This window comes from Piliocolobus tephrosceles, chromosome 21 (assembly GCF_002776525.5).
Source record: "Piliocolobus tephrosceles isolate RC106 chromosome 21, ASM277652v3, whole genome shotgun sequence".
In the NCBI taxonomy this organism is placed as follows: domain Eukaryota; kingdom Metazoa; phylum Chordata; class Mammalia; order Primates; family Cercopithecidae; genus Piliocolobus; species Piliocolobus tephrosceles.
In genome coordinates this window covers 42061780-42083762 of record NC_045454.1, presented here as the reverse complement: position 1 = coordinate 42083762, position 21983 = coordinate 42061780, and the positions used below count along the sequence as shown (strand labels likewise).

Sequence of the window (21983 nt, the reverse complement as noted above, 5' to 3'; positions counted from 1 at the left end):
ACAAGTGCAGTTCCTCAGATGTCACATTTCATTTGCCACAACCCCACACACAAGCCCCAGAGACTCCTCCCGTGGACCCCTTTCCGTCAGGCGTCCGTGACTCTGTCCCCCAGCAGCCCCTGACCCAGTGAATCTGTCCGCCCACCTGCCCAGGTGGCACCCCATGGTGGTTTCCAGCTGGAAATGCTTGGCACAGGGTGGAACTGGGTTTCCTGGGCTTCGGGGCTGGAGGTGTCTGTCGCAGTCCCTGGCTTCTCACTGAGCTGTGGGCGAGGCTGCTGCGCTGGGGGATGGCTGGGGCGCGGAGCGAGGTTCTCCGCTAAGCTGCGCGCTTCCCCCCAGGTGATCCGCAGGGGCTGGTTGACCATCAACAACATCAGCCTGATGAAGGGGGGCTCCAAGGAGTACTGGTTTGTGCTGACTGCAGAGTCGCTGTCCTGGTACAAGGATGAGGAGGTGAGTGGCAGGCGGGAGCAGGGCCGCTGGGGGAGGTGGGGCAGCCAGGGAAGGGCGGGTGGGCACTCCCTCTGGGCAGAACTCATTCAGTCACTGTGCCACTCGGCCCCAGAGTCACCACTAGGACCATAACCCACCGGGTACAGTGGCTCCTGCTTATAATCCCAGCACTTTGGGAGGGCAAGGCAGGCGGATCACGAGGTCAGGAGTTCGAGATCAGCCTGACCAACATGATGAAATCCTGTCTCTAATAAAAATACAAAAATTAGCCAGGAGTGGTGGCACGTGCCTATAGTCGCAGCTACTCAGGAGGCTGAGGCAGGAGAATCGCTTGAACCCGGGAGGCGGAGGTTGCAGTGAGCCGAGATTGCATGCTGCACTCTAGCCTGGGCAACAGAGCGAGACTCTGTCTCAAACAAGCAAGCAAACAAAACACAGCCATAACCCAGGGCTGGAGAGCAGCCACCATGTGCCACAAGACTCACATTGTAGCTGGCCCCCATGGGGCATACAGCCAGCCTCCAGGGGCTCCATCACTTACAGGCTCAGTCAGGCCCTTTGCCTCTCTGGGCCTCGGTTTTTCTATCTGCAAAGTGGGCTAGCATGGTCCCTGCCCACCGTGCAGTGCTTGGCCACAGTGTGCAGAACGATCCCCACATGCTCGTCATTATGGGAAGGAAGTGGAGAGGCCCCTGGGTGATGGTGACTGCAGGGAGCAGTGTTGAGTGCTGAGTCATGGGAGGGACTCGTTCATTGCGAGTGAGGGGGCGGGCCTCGAGCAAGGACACTGCGGACCAGCCCTTGCTCTCCACGCTGACCCAGCATCCCTCCTGATTGTCCTGTGTAAAAAAAGATACATAATGTTTGACATATTTATGGGGTCCCTGTGATGTTTTATTAGATGCACAGAGTATGTAGTGCTCACGGCAGGGTGTTTGTGGCATCTGTCACTTTGGAATTCCTCAACTCCCTGTGTTCAGAACAGTTCAGGTCCTCTCTTCTAACTACTATGAAATATTCAAGGCTGGACACGGTGCCTCAGGCCTATAATCCTAGCACTTTGGGAGGCTGAGGTGGGAGGATGGCCTGAGTTCAGGCGTTCAAGACCAGTTTGAGCAACATAGCATTACCCTGTCTCTTAAAACTCAAAAAAAATTAGCTGGGCATGGTGGCAAATACTTGTAGTCCCAGCTACCCAGGAGACTGAAGTGGGAGGGTCAGTCACTGGAGCCCAGGAGATGGAGGCTGTAGTGAGCTGTGATCACACCACTGCACTCTAGCCTGGGCCACAGAGCAAGACCCTGTCTCAAAAAAAAAAAAAAAAGGAAGAAGAAGAAGAAGAAATAGATAATACATTGTTGGCTGGGCACTGTGGCTCATGCCTGTAATCTCAGCACTCTGGGAGGCTGAGGTGGGTGGATCACCTGGAATCAGGTGTTCGAGACCAGCCTGGCCAACAAGGTGAAGTTCCTTCTCTACTAAAAATACAAAAATTAGCCAGGTGTGGTATCAGGCACCTATAATCCTAGCTACTTGGGAGACTGAGGCAAGAGAATCACTGGAACCTGGGAGGTGGAGGTTGCAGTGAGCTGAGATCATGCCACTGCACTCCAGCCTGGGTGACAGTGAGAGACTCCGTCTCAAAAAAAAAAAAGCAGGCAGGGTGCGGTGGCTCACGCCTTTAATCCCAGCACTTTGGGAGGCCAAGGCGGGTGGATCACCTGAGATCAGGAGTTCGAGACCAGCCTGACCAACATGGAGAAACCCCATCTCTACTAAAAATACAAAATTAGCCTGGCGTGGTGGCACATACCAGTAATCCCAGCTACTTGGGAAGCTGAGGTGGGAGAATCACTTGAACCTGGGAGGCACAGGTTGCCGTGAGCCGAGATTGTGTCATTGCACTCCAGCCTGGGCAACAAGAACGAAACTCTTATCTCAAAAAAAAAACAAAACCCCACCAGACAGTTATTAACTATAGTCTTAACTGCAGTCACCCTACTCCGCTGTTGAACAGTAGAAGTTAATGCCTTTTCTCTAACTGTGTGTTTGTACCCATTAACCCACCTCTCTTTACCCCTTACCTATCCCCACCTTTCCCAGCCTCTAGTATTTATCCTTCTACTCTCCACCTCTGTAAGATCCCCTCTTCTACCTTTTTTTAGCTCCCATGAATGACAACATGCGGCCGGGCGCGGTGGCTCAAGCCTGTAATCCCAGCACTTTGGGAGGCCGAGACGGGCGGATCACAAGGTCAGGAGATCAAGACCATCCTGGCTAATACGGTGAAACCCCGTCTCTACTAAAGAATACAAAAAAAAAACTAGCCGGGCGACGAGGCGGGCGCCTGTAGTCCCAGCTACTTGGGAGGCGGAGGCAGGAGAATGGCGTAAACCTGGGAGGCGGAGCTTGCAGTGAGCCGAGATCCGGCCACCACACTCCAGCCCGGGCGACAGAGCCAGACTCTGTCTCAAAAAAAAAAAAAGAATGACAACATGCAAGATTTGTCTTTTTGTGCCTGGCTTATTTCACTTCACATAATAGCCTCCAGTTCCATTCATGTGGCTGCAAATGACAGGATCTCATTCTTTGTTATGGCCCTGATCAACCCATTTCTTGCTGAATTCTCTTGACGTAACCATGGCTTAGTGGCCTGGAAGGGAAGCTACTTCTGTGTGACAGCTTGTTGCTACTCTGATGAGGTCCAGGTTGGCTTTCAAGAGTCCCTGGCAAAGGGAGCTGTGTCTCTCAGTGTCCTCCTGGTTGCTCCGGGAGAAGACTGCAGGCTGTCCCGTGAGCCATGGCTGTGTTACATGGGCAGTGGATTTGCGTCTATAATAGAGGCCCAAAATGAAGGCACTTAAAGAGATGAAGTCTCTTTCTTGCTCACGTCTCAGTGAGCTTGGTGATCCTGTGCTGCGAGGCTGTCCAGGGCCTGGCTCTGCCTCTCCTGTTGCCACCTTAACACAGGGCTCCCTTCATAGTTTAAAATGGCTGCCCCATGCCCATCACCATTTAGCTTCTAGCAGCCCGAAGAAGGGAAAGAAGGGCCTCTGTGTGTGGGAACTGTGAGTCCAGCTGACAGTTCTAGCACTTTCTAAGAAGGAAGTGGATATTGGTTGTTTCTGAGCATGACAGCTGGGGCTTGACACCCAGAATTCACCAGGATATTGGTTGGGTGGCATCAACCCTTCGTGTCTCGTCTCCCCACCTATAAAGTTAGGACTGTGGCCTGTCCCCTCTGGACTGCGGGAGCCAGTGTGGGAGTTCTGGTACTTGAGCCCAGCACTGCGCTTGGCTCACCGCATGTGTCCCGGGTTTTGTCCTGGTGGCTACCAGTATCAAGTCCTCCCAGCTCCTGTCTGTAGGAGGGAACCTACCCAGCTACCCCCAGCCCACAGAGGAGGAGCTGGAGGCTGTGTCAGGTGCAGGGCCAGCTGGCCAGTCCCCATGGTTCCTGGGATGGCACAGCCACCAACTCAATCCAGGCAACCTCAGTGGAGAGGCTGGGGTTGCCTGAGGCCCCTGGAGCCACCCTGCCTGGCTGTCTTCCCCTTGGGTTTGAGGGAGTGCCCCCGACTGGGGGCTTGCTGGCAGCCACCTCAGCCCCAGGACAGGCAGGACTTGGCTTGGAAGTTCCAGGCTTAGAGAGAAGGCAGGTTGGAGGGCCCCGGCTGGCCCAGGAAGGAGCAAAGAGAGGAGGGCCTCATGGCTGTGAACCCCTGCTCTATGCTGGGCTCACTGGCTAAGAGAGCCCACTGAGGCCACACCTGAGGAGAACCCTGCTCCCCTTGAGGAAACCCTCACGCTTGCCCTTCGGGTGGCTCTGTGGTCACCCCCGTCTAAGGCTCTGAGCAGTGACTTGCCCCACGTCGGGGAACGGGGGAGTGTTCCCTCTGGGGTGGACGCTTCTCCAGTGCACGCCTGCAGGCCCATGCTCCCTGACCTGAGGGACACCCCAGCCCGACATCCAGACACCTCCGCCGCAGCCCAGGCCTGATGTCCCCTTGACCGAGGGCGCTGGGGTGAAAGGGTCATCCCACTCCACACGAGGCCAGACGCTCATCTCTGGAACGTTCCTGAAGCCTCAGGAGCCCTGAGGCCTCTGCGGGACTCTGGGGTGCTATTTCTTAACCCAGGGTGGTGGAGTCTGCTGAGCCACCATGCAAGCATTTCTGGGGTCCCTGTGGAACCTTCCAGAACCTCAGATCCAGCAAAGCTGATGGGGTTGGGATGTGGGAGGAGTGTGGGGCCAGGCGTGGTCTGCAGCCTTCTCCCCGCCTCACGCTCCTCTAGGAACTCACGTGTCCGGATCAGATGGCTCCTCAAAATGGCCGGGCTGGGGTGGGGTGGGGTGCCCTTTCACTTTTCCTCCCCTCTTTCCGCCTTGCAGTCAGAAAGCAGCCTGCGCTGTGGTGTGTGGGCTGTCGGGCCGGCTGAGAGCTGGCCCCTGCCTCTCACAGGGCTGTGGGGACCTTCCAGGGTACCCTGGGTGGGAGTGCCAGGCCTGGGACAGCGAGCCCTGGAGGAGCTTCTGGGCCAGAACCTTAGCCTGGCCGGCTCTCTGCTGGCCAGCCTTGCAAGTTTAGTTTTCAGATCTCTTCTCTCACATGAGGGACCCTTCGTGTGTTCCTCATCTCAGGGTTGAAAGCCAGAGCCCCCGACCCTCCTGTGGAGCCCCACGTTGGAGTCTGGAGCCGTGGTGGGAGAAGGGCCGGGCACCGGCCGTAATGAGAAACAGCCGACCTGTGAAAGGGGCCCTGTGTGCGCCCCAGACACAAAGCAGGCTGTAGTCAGGAGGGGATAGCCATGGAACCTGTCCCCCACCACCATCCAAGTTAGGATCCCAGCAGGGACCCTTGGAGTCACACACGTGGCAGCCACCCCTGAGGATCAGGCCACCCTCTTAGATGCCTCAGTGAGACACAAGACATCAGTATCTCTTTATTTAAAGATTAAACGAGAAGACATTTATAGCCATGGGGTGGGGATGGCGGACTGATAGGGCCAGGGCCCCCAACCCCTCGGCCGGCCTCAGGGCTCCCTCTGCCTGTCCCCAGCACCTCTTCGCCCACCCAGGCCCTCGAATCCTCTATGTCAGGCTTCACCGCAGTGGGAAACGGGGTGGTGGAAAATGACACTCACCTGCCGGCGAGTTTGGGGGGCCTGTCTCGACGCGCCGCTTACCCAAGCCCAGCCTAACCAATGTGCAGACTACTGTACACATTGAGAACCTCCTGAACAGGTAGTCTGAACACTGGGTTGGCGAGGCCGGCTGTCCATCCTGCAGAACCCCCAGGCAGACGCCGGAGCCACCAGGCCAGGCCGTGCCTGAGCACCTCTGAGCAGCCAGGGAAACCACTACTCTTCCCGAGACGATCCGCTCTATCCCTTCTGACGTGGCAAGGCTGGGGCCGGCTTGCATCTGGAGAAAGTTCTGGGTTTTCAGGAAATCCTAAAGAGTGGGGGAGGCGGAGGCAGGAGGCAGGGTTTGGGATCGTGGCTTCTGGGCTCAGGAGAAAGTCTGACTCTCTGGGGGGTGGGGGGGGGGGGGGGGGGCGCACACACGCCCGTGTGTGTGTGTGTGTGTGCGCGCGTGTGCGTGTGTGTGTGTGTGCGTGCGCGAGTGTGCGTGCCGGCAGCCCCAGGAAGGCGGCCACTGCTTTCTGGGCAGAATCGCACTGTAAACAGTTCCAGATGTGGCGTTAGCTGGAATGGCCTGTGACTCAGTTACTTGGCCCCGCTGGCCGGAAGCTTCCGGCCGCATGACACGATAGGGTCAGGGCAGCAAAGGCCCTTGGGCAAACGTCCGGGCGGGGGGCAGGGCTTCTGCAGACCCCCCTCCCCTGGCCTCTTCTAAAGCCCCCAAAACTCTTCCCCGAGAGGCAGGAGGGACTCAGGCCCTGTGTTACCCAGCCTTGCCTGGGATGGGGGGTACGGGCTTTCTTCAACACCCTCCCTCCGTTGGGTCTGCAGCAGTGTCCCTCCCTCCATGGCCACCGGGCCGCTCTTCTACGCTCTGCTCCCTCCACGGCCACTGGGCCCCTCTTCCTATGCTCTGCTCCCTCCACGGCCGCTGGGCCCGGGCCCTCTTCCTATGCTCTGCTCCCTCCACGGCCGCTGGGCCTCTCTTCCTATGCTCTGCCCTGCTTCTTCCTTGCCTAGAGCCTAGCAGGCTAATTCTGGAGCCACTCACAAAAGCAACCAAAGAAAATCCCGGGTGCTCATGGGCACCAGCTCTGCAGCGGGCACCGAGCTCCTCCGTCCTCCTTGGACAGATGAGGAAACCGAGGTGCAGATGTGGGGATGGTGGAAGTGGCTTGCCTAAGGGCACACGGCCAGGAAAGGGCAGGGCTGGCATCACCTCAACCATGCTGAGCTCCTAATGCCTTGAGACTGAGCCCATGTGCCAAGCCCACTGCTTCATCCTGGCTCCCCTTGCAAAGTCCTGACACTCCCCACCCAGCCCCCACTTGTCAGGGAGCCCCAGCTGCCTCCTCCACAGTCACTGTGGCTGCTCTTAAACTTGGAGGCGGCAGGCAGGTTAGGCTTTGTGCTGGGGCAGCACAGTGAGGGGACATGACAGGAGTTTCCAGAGATGGCCCAGGGAGAAGAAAGGCCAGGGGCACTGTGGAGAGGACTGGGCTTTGGGTCACAGGGACCTGGCCTCTGAAGTCCTGCTGTGGGTTGCACTGCCTGTTATGTGGCCTTGGGCAGCCAGCTTCCCTCTCTGAGCTGGGAGGGATCCGTGAACTGAGACGAAGCAGTGCATGGCATGGGTCCCCAAGAGCTGCTGCTGTGACGGGTGGGCACACATGTCACTGGGTGAGTGTGGGACTCCAGGGTGCCATCCCCAGCTCCGTAACTGGCCAGCCCCTTGCCCCTGGCTGAGGGGCCCACCTCCTCTAAGCTGCCTCCCTAGCATTTTGGGCAGCCATGCCTGGCACTTGGTTGGTGCTTCCTGAACAGGGCCAACCTTCGAAAGCAAGTGATAGGGCCAGGTGCGGTGGTGCACACCTATAATCCCAGCAGTTTGAGAGGCTCGCTTGAACCCAGGAGTTTAAGACCAGCCTGGGCAACACAGTGAGACCCCATCTCTATTAAAATAATGATAATGATAATAATAAAAAAAGGGACTAAGACTTCTGCAGCACCTGGCCCAGGCATCAGCTATCCAGTCCTGAGATGTCCTAAAGTGGCCAGGGTTGAAATCTCAGCCCTGTTCCTCTCTGCCTCAGTCTTCACCTCTGTAAAATGGCATCACAGAGGTAACTCACTGCTAGGCTTGTTTCAAAGATGGAGTCCAGATAAAAGTTCCACTCACTCCACGCAAGGCGAGGGGTGGTTGTGTTGCGCATGCAGTCAGCCACATGTCAGCAGTGAACTCAACAGGAGAAACTGAGTCAGGCCAGTGGCAGTCAGCCATCTAGGTCAATAAGCACAGGTAGTCAGGCACCTAGGTCAACAAGCGCAGGATACATGATGTGTTGTGTGAGGGGAAAGGAGGATGGAAGTGGGGAAGGTGCAGGTGGAGTTAGGGCAGGAGGGAGCCATGCAGGGGTCAGGATCAGGCAGTGGCCTGGGTCATCCAAAGGCCCTGGGGTAGGAACCCACCTGGGATACTCAGGGAGCATCATGGAGGGGAGCATGGCTGGGACAGAGTGACGGACGGGGAGGGGCTGGCAGATGGGCTCATCCACAGCAGCGACCAGCATTGAGAAGCCCCTGGTGCTGGTGGTGGCGCACGCTGCACGCTCTGGCCTGGGGCATCCTGAGTTGTCACGTGGACAGCTCAGGGTGACTCTTTTCCGTCCACCCTCAGGAGAAAGAGAAGAAGTACATGCTGCCTCTGGACAACCTCAAGATACGTGACGTGGAGAAGGGCTTCATGTCCAACAAGCACGTGTTCGCCATCTTCAACACGGAGCAGAGGTGAGGGCCCCAGGGTCCCGGGGAGGGCACGGGATGAAGACCAACGGCCTCTTTCACACTCCACAGCCTTCACTGAGCACCTGGCTGTCAGCAGCCCCTGCCCTTGGGACCGACCTTCTAGAAAGGGAGTCAGGTGAGAAACAGCAAATGCCAGGGATGCTTCCGGTGCTGGGTCAGAGGTGACCTCTCTGGGCAGAGACAAGGATGAAGGCAGGGTCCAAGTCAGCTGGGAACCACGGAGTTCTGAGCACAGGGTAACCAGGACCTGGCTCAGGTGCTCGCAGGCGCCCTCTGGTGGCTGAGAGGGAAATAGTATGAGAGGGTGGGAGACCCGGGACCAGGGCAAAGGCTTGTCCAGGGCAAAGACTGCCTTGTCCAAGTGGGCGATGATGGGGCCAGACGCCGTAGGGAAGAAGGGTGCAGATTCTGGGTAGAAGAATCAGGCAGAGCCCTGGTGGGCATGGATATGAGAGAGAAAGGCACCGATGGTGACCCTGAGTACCTGGGCCTGAGCTCCTGCACTGCCTGGCTGCTGCCATTGGCCGAGGTGGGGAAGGCAGCAGCAGGGTAGGCCTGGAGACAGCCAAGAGCTCCGTTTAGTCCATGCCAAGGGAGAGGGCGCATCAGGCAGGCACCTGGGTAGATCGAGGAGTGTGATGTCCAGGGACGAGCTCCAGTCTGGGATGTGAACTGGGCAGTCACCATTGCGTAGACGGTATTTCAAGGGATGAAACCAGATGAGCTCCCAGGAGAGTGAAGCTGGAGAATGGGAGGCCCCAGGAAGCTCACAGTACATCTGCCCCATGAAGCAGTGGCTGGAGACTTTAGCAGAGACACTGCTCTGAGGAAGGGACCCAGCTGGCAGGAGGGCTCTTCCCATGCTCACACAATTGCGCTTATCCAGGAAGCAGGGCCCACGTGAGTCAGGGCTTAGCTGTCAGCAAAGGCCCGGTGGTACCCTGAGACCCGTAGGCAGGCACTGACGTCCTCCCTGCTGGCCCCAGAACCTCCTTGCCTACTGCTAGGCTACACCCACCAACTCCAGCTGAGTCTCCTGGTTCCCTCCTGCTTTGCTCTGGCTGGCCTACAGCTCTGAGACCCATTTGTCCACTAGCTAGCCCTGAAAACCTTCATAGCTCTTCTAGGCTTGCCCCTGGCCGCATGGCAACTGGCAGCTGTCCTAGGTCCCTAAGCCGTGTGCCTCGTCTACAGGGAGGGTGACGATATTACCTGATACATCTTTTAAGAGCAGGTTCAGGAAACCCAGAGTAATAGCTGAAAAACAAGATAGATGGTTGATGGTTTTTTATGTAAATCGAGTCCAGACTTTAGTATCCCAGGCAAAGCGGAGCAGCTCCACAGGGATCGGGACTAGGCCCTGCATGTTCATCAGGATTCCACCTGGTATGCAGAACCCGAGCTCTGCGGTAGGACAGTCCTGCCACGAAATCCTGCCTTTTTTTTTTTTTTTTTTTTTGAAACAGAGTTTCGCTCTTGTTGCCCAGGCTGGAGTGCAATGGTGCGATCTCAGCTCACCGCAACCTCTGCCTCCTGGGTTCAAGCGATTCTCCTGCCTCAGCCTCCCGAGTAACTGGGATTACAGGTATCCACCAACACGCCTGGCTAATTTTTTATTTTTAGTAGAGACAGAGTTTCTCCATATTGGTCAAGCTGGTCTCCAACTCCCGACCTCAAGTGATCCACCTACCTCGGCCTCCCAAAGTGCTGGGATTACAGGCATGAGCCACCATGCCTGGCCCAAAACCCTGACTTCTACTTCTTTGCCCAAAATGGCTGCTTAGGCTCCGGCCATTGTGATGATGTTCCAGGCAGCAGCAGAAAGGAAGACAGGAGGAGCTACAAGGATATGCGTCTCCCCTCACAACCCCATCCAGAGGTCGTTCAGAGCAGCCACTTGCTGACCACAAACCCAAGTCTCACTTAAAGGCTTTGGGGGCAGCTTGGCTGTCTCAACCACACCTGGATGTGGGACAGGAAAACATGCGTGGCATGTGGCACGGGGCCTGGCCTATAGACCACCATCTGCAAGCATTGTTTAGCATCCATTCCATTTATCTCCCAGCTTCGAGACCCTGATTCTTTTTTTTTTTTTTTTTTTTGGAGACTGAATCTTGCTCTGTCACCCAGGCTGGAGTGCAGTGGCGTGATCTCAGCTCATTGCAGCCTCCACCTCCCATGCTTAAGTGATCCTCCCACTTCAGCCTCCCAAGTAGCTGGGACTACAGGCGCACGCCACCACGCCCACCTAATTTTTGTATTTTCTGTAGAGATGGGGATCTTTCTGTGTTGCTTAGGCTGGTCTCCAACTCCTGAGCTCAAGCAATCCCCCTGTCTCAGCCTCCCAAAGTGCAGGAATTACAGGTGTGAACCACCATGCCTAGCCTTTACAAAAACTTTTTTGTTTTGTTTTGTTTTGACACGAAGTCTCACTCTGTTGCCCAGGCTGGAGACGGTGGCACAATCTCGGCTCACTGCAACCTCCACCTCCCAGGTTTAAGTGATTCTTCTGCCTCAGCCTCCTGAGTAGCTGGGACTACAGGCGTGCGCCACCACTCCCGGCTAATTTTTCTGTATTTTAGTATTGACAGGGTTTCACCATGTTGGTCAGGCTGGTCTCAAACTTCTGACCTCAGTTGATCCTCCTGCCTCGGCCTCCCACAGTGTTGGGATTACAGGCATGAGCCCCTGTTCCTGGCCAAAATTTTTTTTAAAAAAACACACAGCCAGGTGAGGTGGCTCATGCCTGTAATCCCAGCACTTTGGGAGGCCGAGGTAGGCGGATCACCAGAGGTCAGGAATTCGAGACCAGCCTGACCAACGTGGAGAAACCCTGTCTCTACTAAAAATACAAAAATTAGCCAGATGTGGTGGCGCATGCCTGTAATCCCAGGCACTTGGGAGGCTGAGGCAGGAGAATCCCTTGAACCTGAAAGGTGGAGGTTGCGGTGTGCCAAGATTGCGCCATTGCACTCCAGCCTGGGCAACAAGAGCGAAACTCCATCTCAAAAAAAAAAAATAATAATAATAATAATAATAAATTTCTGGTGGACAGTGCTGCTCTGGGCTTTCCTGAAAATGCCCCAGTGGGAGCTTCCTAGCTACAGTGGGTGTCAAGGGTCACATGCCTACTTCTGGGGGCCCAGGAAAAGAGAAGAGTCAGCTAATCCAACAGAAATAAAGAAACACAGACACTTGCCGAGCTTGTGCACAGCGCTGTTCTGTGTAGGCATCACTCACAATGATCCCTCGGCATGACCAGGTGAAGCCTGGGTTGGGTTTGGGTTCCTGGTCAGTCAGAAGGACCCCTACAGCCCACTCCTCTCGGTGGTCTGCCAGACCCATGGCAGGGTCAAGCCTGCTCCTCTCCCTCCCCCCGCAGAAACGTCTACAAGGACCTGCGGCAGATCGAGCTGGCCTGTGACTCCCAGGAGGACGTGGACAGCTGGAAGGCCTCGTTCCTCCGAGCCGGTGTCTACCCTGAGAAGGACCAGGTGAGGAGCCGCCCTGCGCAGCTGCGGCCCAGCGGCCCCCACCTGGGAGAGGAAGCAGAGCTGGCTTTCCCCAGGACAGGTCATTTTCAGGCCATGTTAGCCAGGAGTCCCTGAAATCATGTAGCAGTTGCCCACTTGAGCAAGCAAAGGAGAACTTGGAGATACTTTGTCATCAGGGCCCAGAAAGTTCCCTCACAGAAGCCAGTGACCAGGGCACGCAGGGGATGGGATACCGCCTTCTTTGTTCTCCTCTCTTTTCCCCTCCATCCTGAGGTGGAGTGAACATGGCCACCCTTGGCCCCAACATTAAAATGTCTTGCCGGGCGCGCTGGATGGTTCGCGCCTATAATCCCAGCACTTTGGGAGGCTGAGGCGGGCAGATCATTTGAGCTCAGGAGTTCGAGACCAGCCTGGCCAACATGGTGAAACCCCGTCTCTACTAAAACTACAAAAAGTAGCCAGGCATGGTGGCACATGCCTGTAATTCCAGTTACTCGGGAGGCTCAGTCAGGAGATCGCTTAAACCCAGGAGGTGGAGGTTGTTGCATTGAGCTGAGATCATGCTATTGCACTCCAGCCTGGGCGACAGAGCGAGACTCCATCTCAAAAATAAAATAAAATGTCCTAAGGTTGGGTGTGATGGCTCATACCTGTAATCCCAACACTTTGGGAGGCGATGCGGGCAGATCCTTTGAACTCAGGAGTTTGAGAACAGCCTGGGCAATGTTGTAAAACCCTGTCTCTCCAAAAAATACAAACATACGCAGGCGTGGTGGCGCACCCCTGTAATCCCTGGTCATCTACTCCAGGGGGCTGAGGTGGGAGTATCACTTGAGCTCTACCCGGGAGGTTGAGGCTGCAGTGAGCCGTGTTTGTGCCACTGCACTGCAGCCTGGGTGACATAGCAAGACCGTGTCAAAAAAAAAAAAAAGAAAAACGATGTTCCAATGCCCAGGTGAGGGGATCCACCCCAGCATCAGCCAGCGTCACCCCATTGTTTGGGCAGCTCTGGCCCGGGGCAGACAGGCCTACCTGGTACCAGTGGGGCTGTCAGGGGCCAGCCTGGGGTCAGTTATTGGTCAGACAATAGGGCAGATGGTTTCCAGAGAACCAGGACTTGCCCCAGGCCACAGTCACCCCTCAGCACCTCCCCTCCCACTTGCAGGCAGAAAATGAGGACGGAGCCCAGGAGAATACCTTCTCCATGGACCCCCAACTGGAGCGGCAGGTGGAGACCATTCGCAACCTGGTGGACTCGTACGTGGCCATTATCAACAAGTCCATCCGTGACCTCATGCCAAAGACCATCATGCACCTCATGATCAACAATGTGAGTGGAGAACTAAAAATGAGAAGGAGGCAGCTGAGTGCGGTCGCTCAGGCCTGTAATAATCCCAGCACTTTGGGAGGCCAAGGCAGGCGGATCACTTGAGGTCAGGAGTTCAAGACCAGCCTGGCCAAAATGGTGAAACCCCACCTCTACTAAAAATACAAAAATGAGGCCAGGCGCAGTAGGTCACGCCTGTAATCCCAGCACTTTGGGAGGCTGAGGCGGGCGGATCATGAGGTCAGGAGATCGAGACCATCCTGGCTAACACGGTAAAACCCCATCTCTACTAAAAATACAAAAAAAATTAGCTGGGTGTGGTGGCAGGTGCCTGTGGTCCCAGCTACTTGGGAGGCTGAGGCAGGAGAATGGCGTGAACCGGGGAGGCAGAGGTTGCAGTGAGCTGAGATCGCGCCACTGCACTCCAGCCTGGGCGACAGAGCGAGACTCTGTCTCAAGAAAAAAAAAAAAAAAAGATATAACAGGATTATTTTGCCAAGGTTAAGGAAATAAATAAATAAGCTAAAACAGGAGAAAAGATATCAATAGAAGAGGCAAGATACTAGAAATAAGTTGAATAAGAATCTCATAATCAGCCTGGGCCACATGGTGAAACCCCATCTCTACAAAAATTACAAAAATTAGCCAAGCATGGTGTCACGCACCTGTGGTCCCAGCTACTCGGGAGGCTGAGGCAGGATAATTGCAAAAAAGTCTGGAGGTGGCCCCGCCCTGTGGGAGATGTTTTTCCAGCAGTCACTGTGGGTTCTGGGTTGGGGTGATGTGCAAGCCTGACCCTCCCCAACCCCTGCCCACAGACGAAAGCCTTCATCCACCACGAGCTTCTGGCCTACCTATACTCCTCAGCGGACCAGAGCAGCCTCATGGAGGAGTCGGCCGACCAGGCGCAGCGGCGGGACGACATGCTGCGCATGTACCACGCCCTCAAGGAGGCGCTGAACATCATCGGCGACATCAGCACCAGCACTGTGTCCACACCCGTACCCCCGCCTGTCGACGACACCTGGCTCCAGAGCGCCAGCAGCCACAGGTCCGGAAGCCTGGTTCCCCTGCCCTCAAGCATTCGGCCTGCAGGTTCCTGGCCTTCCTGTGTGTCCTGCAGGGTCCTGGCAGGAAACAGGACACAACCCAAGGGTGGGCAGGAGAAGGGGTGGCACCCAGGGCTGGGCACTGTGGGAGCTGCTGCCCTGCTGAGGCCGGAGGAGGGAGAGAAAGGGTATGGGGGCCAGCCAGCCCCGCAGCTCTAGGGCAGGACGTTGTGAATAAATACCCTGCCTGCCCTCTGCTGGTGCCTTCCGTCAGCACAGCCCAAATGGAAGCCGGGGTAAGAGGCTGCAGGGGCAGCAGCCACAGGAGAGAGACGAGCCTCCTCAATCACAGAGAAGGGCAGATGGGAGGCTCTGGAGGGGCAAACACAAGGCATGGCCAGAGCTGCCGCCGCCCCTGAGTTGTCCATTGAGGCCGTCGGGCAGGGAACCTCGGAGGGGGCCGCCCTGCAGAGCCCTTGGGGAGCCATCCATGGCGTTCCCTAGGGGGAGGACATCGTACCCAGGCCCGCAGTCAGCAGGTGCTGAGGCCCACGAGGGAACCTGGGTGTCTGGACAGGGCTTGCAGGTTCCACGGCCCCTGGAGACATTAGGGCTTGATCTGGAGGACTCTGGAAGTGTCTTAGTCTGTGAGGGTGGATCCCAGGCCCGAGGCCTGAGGGGGCCCTGTGAGTGCGAAGTGTCTGGCCGTGTGGGGGCTGTGGGGATGAGGTCAGAGGGCAATTGGAGTCCTTGGGGGCCGAGGGCAAGGGAAGGTGGGTCTAGTGCTCAAGTTGGGGTGGGAGGATCCCACTGTACCTGCACTGTGCCCCCCAGCCAGCCCCCACCTCAAGTTCTGGCAGCCACAGTGGCATGGCAGGGGCTCCTACGCCATCTGTATCTGTAGCTCACAGCCTCTCCTTCCTCACAGCCCCACTCCACAGCGCCGGCCGGTGTCCAGCATCCACCCCCCCGGCCGGCCCCCAGCGGTGCGGGGCCCCACTCCAGGGCCCCCCCTGATTCCTGTGCCCGTGGGGGCAGCAGCCTCCTTCTCGGCGCCCCCAATCCCATCCCGGCCTGGACCCCAGAGCGTGTTTGCCAACAATGACCTCTTCCCAGCCCCACCTCAGATCCCATCTCGGCCAGTTCGGATTCCCCCAGGGATCCCCCCAGGAGTACCCAGGTAAGGCTGACCCTCTGCCCTGCACCCCAGCTGCCTGCGCCCTGGGGTCTCTCCTCCTATCCTACTTCCTCCAAGTGAGCTCTCACCACGTGCCCCGCTGCTGGAGTAGAGGAGTCGCCCTCATCCCTGTTTGGCTCGTGGGAAAACAGGCCCAGATAGGTCAAGAGGCTTGTTCAGTGTCTCAGAGTAGCTTCCAGCTTGCCCTCTGCCCATGGGGGTGCGTCACCAGGCAGCTGGGGAACCCTCACGCTGGGCACCTCCTCCCACTGTTTACCTCCTTCTCCTTCCTACCCCTGCCTGCCTCAGCCTACCCCGTGGGCCAGGCTTTATTCTCTCCACTTCTCCAGTGGGGAAGCTGAGGCCCAGGGAGGGCAGGGACCTCACCGAGGGTCAAACGGCAGGCGAGTTGATGCCTGGGTTTGGCACTCCTCCCCAATGCCTTGGTGGCTTGAGGAGGTCAGTCTGGTGAACACCCTGGGATGGTGTGTGGGTGGGGGCTGGGTCCTCTACCCAGGCCTGCCTCCTGCTCACGGCCTCACTGCCGTCTACCCCCCCCCACCTGTCTTTATTCTCTTTGCAGCAGAAGACCCCCTGCTGCGCCCAGCCGGCCCACCATTATCCGCCCAGCCGAGCCATCCCTGCTCGACTAGGCCTCGAGGGGGGCGTGCTGTCGGGGGGGCCTCACGCACCCGCGGCGCCGGAGCTTCGGTGGTCTGGGGCCCTCTGCCACCCCTATGCTGGGACCAGGCTCCCAGTGGGCAGCCCTGGCCTCTTCCTTAACGCTGGCCCCGGTCCAGGGCTGGCCCCCATGCCTGGCTGGACACCGCACTGCGCAAAGGGGCCCTGGAACTCCAGGCAGGGGCGCTGGAGTGATGCACTTTGGGGGATGGAGTCTCAGGGTGGCAGAGGGGAATCTGAACCCTTGACGCCATCCCGGATGAGGGGTCCAGCCTGGGGGGACTCTGCCGGGGTCTTCTCGGGCTGGGAAGGCCCATGTAGGGCAGGCCTCCTAGAATTGGGGGCACCAAGGGCGCCTATGTCCCCAGGCCTTGCTGTGATACAGGGGTATATCAACTTCTCATTAGCAGGAGCTCCCCAGTGGCAAGCCTGGTCCAGTGGGCTCAGGAGTGCCCGGCTGCCAGGCCTGAGGTGTACATAGTCCTTCCTGGCCATATTAACCACGCAGCCTGAGCCCGGCCCAGCCTCGGCTGCCAGAGGTGCCTTTGCTAGGCCCGGAGCCGTTGGCCCGGGCCGGCCTTGCCCTACTTCTCTCTCCTCCTCCTCCCGGGTCCCCCAGGGTGGCTGGGCTTGGGCTATGTGGGTGGTGGTGGGGGGGGCCTTGGGGGCCTCTCAGCTCCCACCCATGCCTCCCTGATGGGGTGGGCCCCGGGCGGCCTCTCTCTGAGCAGACCTCACCCACTCCTCGCTCGGTTTGACCACTGTAAGTGCCTGCACTCTGTATCCTATTAATAAACTAAAATAAAGGGAAGACGCTGCTGGTGGCTGCTGTGTGGGCCTCTTGTGTTAGTGTTCGGGCTGGGGACATGGGCGCCACCTCCCCCATCAGGCCTCCTACAAGGACGCCCAGGTCGCTGCAAACAGAAGCGCCTCACACCTCCCTGAGGGCTCTGCTTTCCTGGGTGTCGCCTTTCAGAGAAAGCCGCTGGATACAGGGGAGAGCTTTTATTTTCCTTAGCACGTGAGGAGTGGGAGCACATGTTCCTGATCCTCCACACACCCCCACGTGCACAGGCCTGGCTGCTGCCTGGTGAAGCCAGGACCCCAGTGCTCCACCCACTTCCTACCCTCAGGCCCTGCTTCTCTCACCCTCTCATGGGGAAGCCCAGGCCTCGTGGCTCAACTGGGACTCAGTTAAACTTTGCTTTCTGATTTTTCTCTTGTGCCAGGCGACCACCTCCATCGGCTCCCGCAAGACCTTTCTTCTGAGCTTCGTGGGAGGCCCCTCCCGCCAGTCTGGCTGCCCCCTTCCGGGGCCGGTCTGTCCTAGCTGGTGTCCCTGAGCCCCAATCAGCAGGCTCTGTGATTTTCTGACCATAATTTATTGACTCCGATGCCCAGGCCACACCACCCTTTGTTCCAGGAGGCTTCTGCCTAGACTTTGGCCGGGCCCTCCCTCACGCCTGTGTGGGGCCCCTGCAGGAAGCGGGGCCGGGGCAGGTGGTCTTCCAGGCCCCCTTCCTGGCAGTCTGTTACCAGACCTCAGCCTGGCTTGGAGGGCCCAGCTTTCCTTGTTAGGCCCTGCCCCGCACCAGGCAATGGTAACACAGGATGGAAGGCTTAGGCTAAGGCACATTTACAGTACAGGGGCCAGGAAATCTGAGGCTCACGTTCCAACGCTGCAGTGCCCACCATGCGAGATTTCCAGGACCGTCGGTGCAGCCGCTGAGCCGTCCCTTCTGCAAGCCAGAGGTGTTCCCTGCCCGCTGAGGACGAAAGGAGACTCACGGGGCCAGACCACAGGCCCCGACTGCACACTCCCGTTTTGGCAGGAAACTAAAATTGGGGAGGGACCCCCAAGTCTCATACGCATACACCCCGCTGCCCCTCCTTCGTCCTGTACTTCCTTCCATGGCAGGGGCTACGTGGGCACCGGGCGCTTGTCCTGGAAGAAGCGCTTGAGCGTGCAGACCTGCAGCACGGCCACCAGCAGCAGCACCGCCACGTTGACAGCTGACCAGAAGTTGACCCGCTCCAAGTTGCCCTCTTGCAGGTTGCGGTCACGTGCCTCGAAGGCCCGAAGTAGCGTCAGCATCTGGATGCTGCGCTCCAGCCGGGTCCGCATGGTCTCAATGGACTCCTGCAGGGCAGAGGGAGGGGAAGGGTCAGGCCTCCCTCCACCCATCGGGAACCAGAGACCAAAAAAACCGGGAGATATGGAGGGAGGCTATATTAGCCCAGGAAGGTACAGCTGCAAACACAGACTTGTTCAGGCTAAGTTCAAATCCTCGCCCTGCCACTCACTGGCTATGTGACTATGAGCAACTTAATTAACCTATCTGAGCCTGTTTCCTCTTCTATAAGCTTCCAAGCTGCTGTGAAAATTTAATGCCTAAATAAATGCACAAGGACGAGCATGGTGGCTCGTGCCTGTAATCCCAGCACTTTGGAAGGTTGAGGTGGGAGGATCGCTTGAGCCCAGGAGTTTGAGACCAGCCTGGGCTACATAGCAAAACCCCATCTCTACAAAAAATTAGCCAGGGGTGGTGATGCGCAACTAATCCCAGCTATTCAGGAGGCTGAGGCAATATTACACGTGTAATGCAAACACTAAGAGACCAAGTCAGGAGGATCATTTAAACCCAGGAGTTCAAGACCACCATAGCCAGCATGGTGAAATCTCCTCTCTACAGGAAACAAAAAATTACGCGTGATGGTGCACACCTGTATTCCCACTGAGGTGGCAGGATTGCTTGAGCCCAGGAGTTTGAGGCTGCAATGGGCTGTGATCACACCACTGCACTCCAGCCTGAGTGACACAGCAAGACCTTGCCTCGCCGTAGCTCACACCTGTAATCCCAGAACTTTGGGAGGCCAAGGTGGACAGATCCCCTGAGGTCAGGAGTTTGAGACTAGTCTGGCCAACATGGTGAAACCCTGTCTCTACTAAAACTACAAAAATTAGTCAGGCGTGATAGTGCAGCTACTCGAGTGGCTGAGACAGGAGAACTGCTTGAACCTGGGAGACAGAGGTTGCAGTGAGCTGAGATCGTGCCACTGCAATCCAGCCTGGGTGACCAAGAGAGATCTGTTTGAAAATAAGTAGTTAATTAAAATACTAATAAATGTACAGAACATATTTGCTTGTGGTTAAGAGCATAGTTGCTGAAACCAGCGTGGATTCAATACCAACTCTGCTAGTTGGTCTGTGTGGCCGTGAGTTGCTCAGCCATCCCGTATCTCACTTTTCCCACCTGTAAAATAGGGATGATTTGAGCATGGGGTCTACTTCACAAAGTGTATTATAGAGTTTTACGGTATGAAGTTATTTATGATATGAGTTCCTTAAACCTTTACACCAGGGTTTACACCTAGAAATGAACTGCCTTTTTTTTTTTTTGAGACGGAGTTTCGCTCTTATTGCCCAGGCTGGAGTGCAGTGGCGTGATCTCAACTCACTGCAACCTCCGCCTCCTGAGTTCAAGTAATTCTCCTGCCTCCGCCTCCTGAGTAGCTGGGATTACAGGCACCTGCCACCACACCCAGCTAATTTTTGTATTTTTAGTAGAGACGGAATTTCACCATGTTGGCCAGGCTGGTCTTGAACTCCTGACCTCAGGTGATCCACCCACCTCAGCCTTCCAAAGTGCTGGGATTACAGGCGTGAGCCACCATGCCCGGCCTGAAATGAACTACTTATTTTAAGAGCTGCTACTGTTACTATAATTCAGTTGAGGGCACCACGTCGCAGGGGAGGCTAGGTCAGCCCAAAGGGGGCGCCCCAGATGAATCCTAGAGATCTGGAAGGAGTGGCTTCAGTGCACCCTGGACACACCTTGATGTCCTCCATTTTAACATCCAGCATCTCCTCGGGCTCCACAGCCTCTGCCCATCCCTCGACCTCCTCGTCATCCTGGAGGCTGTCAAAGATCAATTCAAAGAACACCAGCTTCTCGGAGATGGTGCTGAAGGAGTTGTCAAAGCACAGCTTGTAGTCCCCGGCCTCCGTTGGCTCCACGCTGGGCAGACAGACACACAAACATGAACCAGGGTAGCCGGCCAGCCGACTCTGGGGCAGTCAGGGCGGTAACCTGAGGCCGCCTGGGAGGGGCAGGGCTGTAACTGAACCCAGGAAGACATCAGGACTGAACTCACGTGTGTACCCCATCAGCCTTGCGGGACTCGCTGACCAACAGCACGCCCTGAGGGCTCTCCAGCGTGAAGTCCACGTCCAGCCCAGCACCTCCGATCACCTGGGGGACAGGTAAGAGTGTGTGGAGGGCTAGCGGTAGGCCAAGGGCGCCTACCAAAGAGGGCTACGGCTGAACCAACACTGATCAATACAGACTACCAAGGGCTTACATGAATGGTCGCACACCCACAACCGGTCCCCGCCCCCACCTGTCCCAATGGCTGCGCCCCTTGCCTCTACCCTCATTGATATGACAGTTTGGGGTCCATACTTTCAGCTGACCACGCACCTATCAAAAGTCCTTAATGGAAGTTTACCTGACCACGTCCCCACTTGGCTCCGCCTCCGAAAGAGGATAGACCCAGCCTTTTTCCTTAGTCTAACCCCCAAGAAAGGCCTCTGTCGGCAACGCCCCCGTAGTCGACCTATCAGCACTATTGCCACGCCCACCAGCGAGAGTCCTGTCCTCTCAGAGGCTCCCTATACTTATGGTTGGCCCCGCCCACTCGATCTCTCACTCTAGCCCCGCCTTATTATTCCCTCCCCTTCCGCTCCCACACACCGTCCCTGCCCCATCTGTCCATCTCTTGCTAGCTCCGCCCCCGCGCTACCAAGCACGGACTCCTCCCCTTTCTTCCTAAAGCGCGCCAAGCCCCGGGCACTTGGCCACGCCTCCTCTCCCTGACTCCGCTGGCTGCCCAGCCCGCGACCCTCTACCTGGTATTCGGTCTCCAGGCTTGCATTGGCCGGCGCGGACTGGTAGAAACACTGCTTCCTCCCCGCCGGCAACAGGAACGTGAACTCACCGTCCTGGATTGGCGGAGGCCCCGCCCCTCCCACCCCCACTGGTGGCATTAGTAGCCACAAGGCGAGGGCTAGGGCCGCGCTGGCCGCCATCATCCGGGTCACCCTCTGGTCTGCAAAGGGGTCGCGGCTCCTTTAAGCGCTAGCCCTGCCCCCGTCCTACTCGGCGGAGCTCATTGGCAGTCGCTTCTGTACGTTGTCCGTAACCAGAGGTGCCAGGAGTGAAGGACCCCTCCAGAGGGACAGGCTGCCCGAATGAATGCCTGATGCGCCCGGAAAAAACCGTCTAGTAATATTTTTCTCAAAGGCTTCGGCTCTCGTCTCGGCCGCTGGTGGAGGAAAATTACAAAAATAAGTGCCACAATGGCGCATCTTTTGTAGGCAGTAGCTAAGACAACTAAAGTTAGAGGCGGCAGGGTCCGCTTTAGGCACCTCCCCGCGGTTTTCCCACAGTGCGCCGCGCTAGGCAACCTTTGGCGGGATCGACGGGGTGGAGTGGACCCAAAAATAGCGACTAGGCGTGGCCCTCTACGCGACCCGTAGGGCTCGCGTATAAAAAGGCTCAGCTGGGGGCGGGGTGGGGATAACCTGTGGCGTCGTGTTTTGCTTGTCCTGGAAGCGTGCCTCCAGGTTCGACGCCTTTTGAGCCTTAGAAGCATCAGCGTATCAGTTTCCTCGTAAGTCGGGATTGATGGAACGACCACCCTGTAGGCCGGCTGTGAGAATTGAGATGAGGCTTGGTTCATATTTAGCACTTTCCTGGCTTATAGACAGTGGAGAGGTGTGGCCACACCATGCACCTCAAGGGCCAGCAGGAAAACAGAGCCATTACAGTAGACTCGGGTCAGAAAAA

At 57.2% G+C, this 21983-nt stretch overlaps 2 protein-coding genes across 6 annotated transcripts in view; one reads left to right on the top strand and one right to left on the bottom strand.

Moving 5' to 3' along the window:
* DNM2 (dynamin 2) overlaps nucleotides 1-17498 on the top strand; it is a 111818-nt gene extending 94320 nt beyond the window's left edge. Inside the window, exons 15-21 of one of the 5 annotated variants that reach the window (XM_023194201.2) lie at nucleotides 343-456; nucleotides 8279-8388; nucleotides 11789-11900; nucleotides 13066-13230; nucleotides 14046-14278; nucleotides 15205-15456; nucleotides 17364-17498. In XM_023194201.2, the coding sequence (XP_023049969.1) occupies nucleotides 343-456; nucleotides 8279-8388; nucleotides 11789-11900; nucleotides 13066-13230; nucleotides 14046-14278; nucleotides 15205-15456; nucleotides 17364-17403 (1026 nt within the window). In that variant the 3' untranslated portion in view covers nucleotides 17404-17498. Of the gene's footprint in view, nucleotides 1-342; nucleotides 457-8278; nucleotides 8389-11788; nucleotides 11901-13065; nucleotides 13231-14045; nucleotides 14279-15204; nucleotides 15457-16036; nucleotides 16959-17363 lie in introns of those variants that run through there. The other 4 variants (XM_023194200.2, XM_023194196.2, XM_023194198.3 and 1 more) reach the window with 4 other exon arrangements.
* On the bottom strand, nucleotides 17498-21346 carry TMED1 (transmembrane p24 trafficking protein 1). Its single transcript, XM_023194202.1, has 4 exons — nucleotides 21044-21346; nucleotides 20290-20387; nucleotides 19970-20153; nucleotides 17498-18274 (listed from the first exon to the last, which is right to left on the bottom strand). Exons 1-4 carry the CDS (start codon nucleotides 21224-21226, stop codon nucleotides 18056-18058), a joined length of 684 nt encoding a protein of 227 aa, XP_023049970.1. The 5' UTR covers nucleotides 21227-21346; the 3' UTR covers nucleotides 17498-18055.
* Between the last annotated feature and the right edge of the window lie 637 nt (nucleotides 21347-21983).

What these genes read in the sequence shown, in the direction of transcription:
- TMED1 (XM_023194202.1), bottom strand. Translation starts at nt 21,226, where the DNA reads ATGATGGCGGCCAGCGCGGCCCTAGCCCTCGCCTTGTGGCTACTAATG. An exon ending in GCCTGGAGACCGAATACCAG is followed by an intron (nt 20,388 to 21,043) that starts GTAGAGGGTCGC and finishes CCTGTCCCCCAG; the next exon opens with GTGATCGGAGGTGCTGGGCT. An exon ending in TTAAAATGGAGGACATCAAG is followed by an intron (nt 18,275 to 19,969) that starts GTGTGTCCAGGG and finishes TCTGCCCTGCAG; the next exon opens with GAGTCCATTGAGACCATGCG.